Source organism: Plasmopara halstedii, assembly GCF_900000015.1.
Source record: "Plasmopara halstedii genome assembly, contig: Scaffold_2604, whole genome shotgun sequence".
NCBI classification, from domain to species: Eukaryota; Oomycota; class Peronosporomycetes; order Peronosporales; family Peronosporaceae; genus Plasmopara; species Plasmopara halstedii.
Window position 1 is genome coordinate 161 of NW_020189511.1, and position 5,011 is coordinate 5,171.

The 5,011-nt window shown below is 41.8% G+C and overlaps 2 protein-coding genes across 2 annotated transcripts in view; one reads left to right on the forward strand and one right to left on the reverse strand.

Moving 5' to 3' along the window:
• The window catches only part of PHALS_04341 (RlpA-like double-psi beta-barrel domain), a gene marked incomplete at both ends in the record, with an annotated part of 876 nt that extends 130 nt beyond the window's left edge, over window positions 1-746 (reverse strand). Inside the window, one exon of the mRNA XM_024718438.1 lies at window positions 60-746. Within this exon, the coding sequence (XP_024583837.1) occupies window positions 60-746 (687 nt within the window). The remainder of the gene's footprint in view (window positions 1-59) is intronic.
• A 3,408-nt stretch (window positions 747-4,154) lies between these two features.
• On the forward strand, window positions 4,155-5,009 carry PHALS_15005 (uncharacterized protein). Its single transcript, XM_036407161.1, has one exon. It carries the CDS (start codon window positions 4,366-4,368, stop codon window positions 4,558-4,560), a length of 195 nt encoding a protein of 64 aa, XP_036263413.1. The 5' UTR covers window positions 4,155-4,365; the 3' UTR covers window positions 4,561-5,009.
• Window positions 5,010-5,011: the final 2 nt, after the last annotated feature.

Consider the following 5,011-nt stretch of genomic DNA (forward strand, 5'->3'; position numbering starts at 1 on the left):
GGGGTTGCCGTTGGAGGGCATGCGGTTGAAGGCGCTGCGTCTGGAGCTGTAGGAGCTACATCTGCACATGCTGTTGAATTTGGCTCTTGACTCGCTTCCTCCGAGATTGTTGTCGTTTGATAAATGTCACCACTTGGTGAAAATTGCGAGCTACCGGCGGTACACAAGTCGGCTTTCATTGACAGTGTGTCCTCTAACACTTCGCCATTCACATTTGTCAATGAAATGCTCAATGCACTGAGGTTCGCCACACTTTTGCCTTTCCCGTCAATTAAGAAGTAAAACGCAGAGTCAACACGTGACGTTTCTTGATTGTCGATCTTCATGCTCGTCACACCAGAGTCTAAATTGGTTGGTTGGACCGCCACCCAGAACTCCGTACTTCCGGTTTTCAAGCAATATTCTACATTGGATGATACCGGACAGTCAACGAATTTCCACTCGATGGGCAAAATTGTATACGTTTGACCCGTGATCTTCTCAAATACTTCTGGCGACAGATCCAAGCCACCATATCCACACCCAGGACATTGGTCCAAAATGTGCACAACTTCCGATGGTCGGTCTGCACATGTGGGGTCAGTGCACGAAACTTCAACGCACCGCCCACAGTTCATGGTTTCTTCCCATTGTTCAGCATTAAGCGCAGCGTACTTGGTACCTGCTTCGTCAGGTGAGTGCATGAAATTGCAATTTCCGTTAAAAGGCGAGGTAAGCGTGTAAACTGTACCGAAGCCTTGATACATGGCTGATGCCGATACAATGCACGGTAGGGTCAACAAAAATATAAGTTGCATTGTGCATACGGAAGATTTGATCAGTGCGAACGGAGTAGCAAAATTAATTGTGTTGAAAGATTGCATTGTTCGGTAATGCGTAGTGAGCGATATATGATCTTTTTTCGAACCCAAAGAAACAGCAGTCTCTGAAAGAAGTTTCCAGCTTTACAAAACCCTATTCCATTGCTTGGAGCATATCTAAAAGTGATTGTGCATGACTATTCGTTAAGAAATTGTTAGCTGGGAATGTTGACGATATTCTAATCGCTCAGACCACATCAAGTACGCTCACCATACAATCAACCTTGACATCTGCCATTTGTTTTATAGTTAATAATCAATAAATGGTTTTATACCTTCGTACTTTTTGTACTGATATAAGCATTTCATATAAAATGTCAAAGGTCATGAATCGGATTATGAGACGCTTTAACCTACGTCAGTAAAGTGGGACAAGGTCTCGGTGAGCTGGCTATGGATCATCTGTGCGGCCATCGAAAGTGAAGCTTGTTAGTCAGTGGCGTGCTGCCCTAGATTTGATCAGCCGGACCAGTCCAACGGATCATTTGAACTGGCTGGTAAGAGCCCGCACGTGTCTAAGCTGTATATTTTGCTTCTCTGTTGCTATCTTTTTGCTTAGAAGGGTTTAGGCGAGAATCACGACTTGGTTCTTGCGTCTTCCCAAATCTATAGCAAAGCATATTCTCTCCACCCCGCATGTTCTACCGCTTTTCCGGCTATTAGATAAACTTTCAAGAGCTAAAAAACACTCTGATTATAATTATCTTGAAATCCGTTTTGTTCCGTATTACTCATGCTAGTGCTAGACGCAAGAATTTGTTATTTTCTGGATCATCACCACATAATCCAAAGGAATATATACGTCTCACAAAGTTTTTTTTGCAGCCTTCAGTATTATCCTGAGATTGCTTGTTGACACCACCGTCGTCCACTATAACTTGGCTTGCAGCAAAAAAAGGAAGGATTTTTTGATCAAATTAACTTAAATCATCCATGTAAACGAATGAATTGAACATGAGCTTAAAAGCAGGAAATAATTTGGCGACACCAGTGAAAACATGAGTGTGAGGCACAAAAGGTTCGACTCAATAATCGCAGACGACATCTCGTATGTTTTCCGCTTGCGATTATTACGCATGCAGCTCTCCTTTGAGGCAAACTTTTGCCGCGAAACGAAAAATTACGCTTCATCAAAACAATTCTATTAACAATTTTGGATATCTCGAGTAATAGAATTGGATATATATAAATATATATATTGCAACATTGTGATGCGCTGTAGACCCTTACAACTTTTCACACAGCATTTAGAAAGTACCTTTTGAATATAATAGCACCGTACATTCTAAGAAATTCTTCTCTCCTTGACACCGATCTTGGCCATCGATATCGACATAAACTGAGTATGTAGCGTATAGGGCATATCCAGCGTAAATTGATTCTGACTTAACAGTATGTTAAGTCTTAACAAAATATAGAACAGTTGCCAGTATCAAGGTCGTTTCATGTTTTTCGGCTCTACCAGTTGTATTTCAGTGTGTTTGCTTTACCTACTTGATGGTCGATGTTGCTAGCAGATCCCTTCTCGAAACTTCTATTGAAACGTATGCAGATAACTTCGCCGTACGAAGTAATGAGGTCTTTGCTTTTGTATCTGCCGAGATCGTGGTCCTTGTCGTAAAAAGCTTTGCCATAAATGTCATAAGTGTAGCAGACTTTGTATTTCTGTGACACAAGGCATATTGCTTACTTGTTCTAATTTAAATCTCTACTCTTGAACTTGACTTAATTCACATTAATAATCTGCTGTCATTTTTGCCTCCGCTCCGTCATTTTTTACGGTCTAGAGCCTTGGGAAGCACTCATCAGTCATCTTTCGAGTGTTAAGACTAGCCACACTATAATCTTTCCTACGATTCACTCTACACACCACTTGTATTTCGACAAATTTAATACTTTGAAAGGGCAGTGTTACTTATTGTTCGAGATATTACATTTGCCGTGCATAGCAGACCGCCAAAGCATGTATTTAAGTCAGAATGCTGAGTTCAACGACAAAAGTACTCACCGCATTGGCCTCGGTGATTGCTCGACTTTACAACGAGTACTAGGTGTTTGTGATCCAAGCAAACCCACTCTCAAAACTATAGCTAACCAAATATCAATATGACGTGATTTATCGAAAACTTGGAGTTGTAAATGAAGTTTAATTTTCAAATAAAAATAGGAGATTTTAACCTATAAAAGGAAAATCCCAGAAAAAGAGTATGCTGAACGCAAAATTAATTCTAATCCTCGTAAGATTGAATCATCGCATCATTTGCCACATCCGCAGGACTCATAGCTTCGCAGCCAAGTTTTGCCAGCTCACCGTATGGAAATGACATGTTCTGCCTTATTGAAGGCTCGTCCACGTTCTAAACGTCTCCCGTCATACGCAATATGGGTGCCTCTTTATGTGGAGCCAATTTGTACTATCCGTGTACATGTAGATCCAAATCAGGCAAGCACGTCAGCGACTTTGTTTGTCACATGTGCTACAATGGGCAATGTACGTCAGTGTAGATCACAACACCATGTCCAGTGACTAAACATCTTCAGGATCAGTCGTAGTGTAGCGCGACTGACAATTCGCACGATAGAAACGCCACCAGGCACGTACCATACTATCGGCTTGACATGGATCCGATTCTAGACGCACGCCACTTACAGACTCTAGTCTATAGTTTCCACAGACTCAGATCGTTTCGTCTTCAAGAATTCGGTAAAAAGATCTTGATAACTTACTAGCGTCATGAGACCAACCCATGCATCCACTTCTCAAACAGCTTGAAATCTTGAGATCTATGTTTGTAATAAAGCGTACAGCATAAGCGCTTGAGAATGTATTCGCCAAAGTAATCAGACGAATGTGCACTTGTAAATTAAAATTATGAACTGATGGACCAATATGTCCAACAGAAGAAAGATTACGTAACTGCGGCACGGTAATATGGAACAATCTATGCCTATGCAAATAATAATATCGACATTTGCTTTAGCGCGACGCTTGTGGATGTGTGCGACTGTAATGACCGTCTGTTTGAAACTGTACGTGTGTCATCGCAAGTAGAGTACTAGTAGTCGGACTCAAATTATCATGTCGGTCATAGCTTTGGTTGCGTCGACATCATGGATAGCCTCAATGATTTTAATACTTAGGTGCATGCAATAAGCTTGTGTTTAATTAAAAGTCATATTTTTAATTACCCATATTAATTTGCAAATGCACAACGCACAAAGTTAGTACTTACTTAGACGCTACACAAATTTGTATCTGTCGTACAATTGATCGAAAAAGATATTAAGACTTGACGACAGTAGAATTAAATATTAATTCAACAGGCTCAGATATCAAATTGACTGCATCTATGTACTTTAAGACCGCGTCCATTAGATAGCAATGCCTGACCGAACCCGCGATGGCACGTCAGTCACCTACGACTGCTTCTAAGTGAGCGTAAGCCTGTCAAATCGACAACCATGAGATCGAAGATCACACCGACTTAAGCACATAGACCGAACAATGTATCCCATAGCCATCCATACGTGGGCCTCATGCTTGATGTCTCATTTCCCTGATGTAGCGGGAGCGTCTCAATCTGAAGAAGATCGCGTCGCTTTTGCGCAGAAAACGCCAGGTGGAAAACCAAATGCTTTCGAAAAGGGAGCTACGATACATTGTGATACATACGTACTAGACAGTATGTACACCTTTTGAACAACGCTCTTACATGTCCAGGCGTTGTAAATTAATAGCCTACCCCATCCGTATACACTTCCAGTTCTGGCGAAATAAAAGCTTTCACTCGCATTTTCATTTTTACCTTGACATTCACATCCGTCGGAAAGCCCAATGGCTCTGCAGCAAATCGTCCTGTTTCTCGTTTTTTCGTGCATTGTATCGGCATCAGCCATTTATCAAGGCTTCGGTACAGTTTACACGCTTACCTCGCCTTTTAACGGAAATTGCAATTTCATGCATACGCCTGACAGAGCAGCAACTAAGTACGCTGCACTTAATACCGAACAATGGGAAGAAACCATGAATTGTGGACGGTGCATTGAAGTTTCGTGCACTGACCCAACATGTGCAGGCCGACCGTCGGAGGTCGTGCACATTTTGGACCAATGTCCTGGGTGTGGATATGGTGGCTTGGATCTGTCGCCAG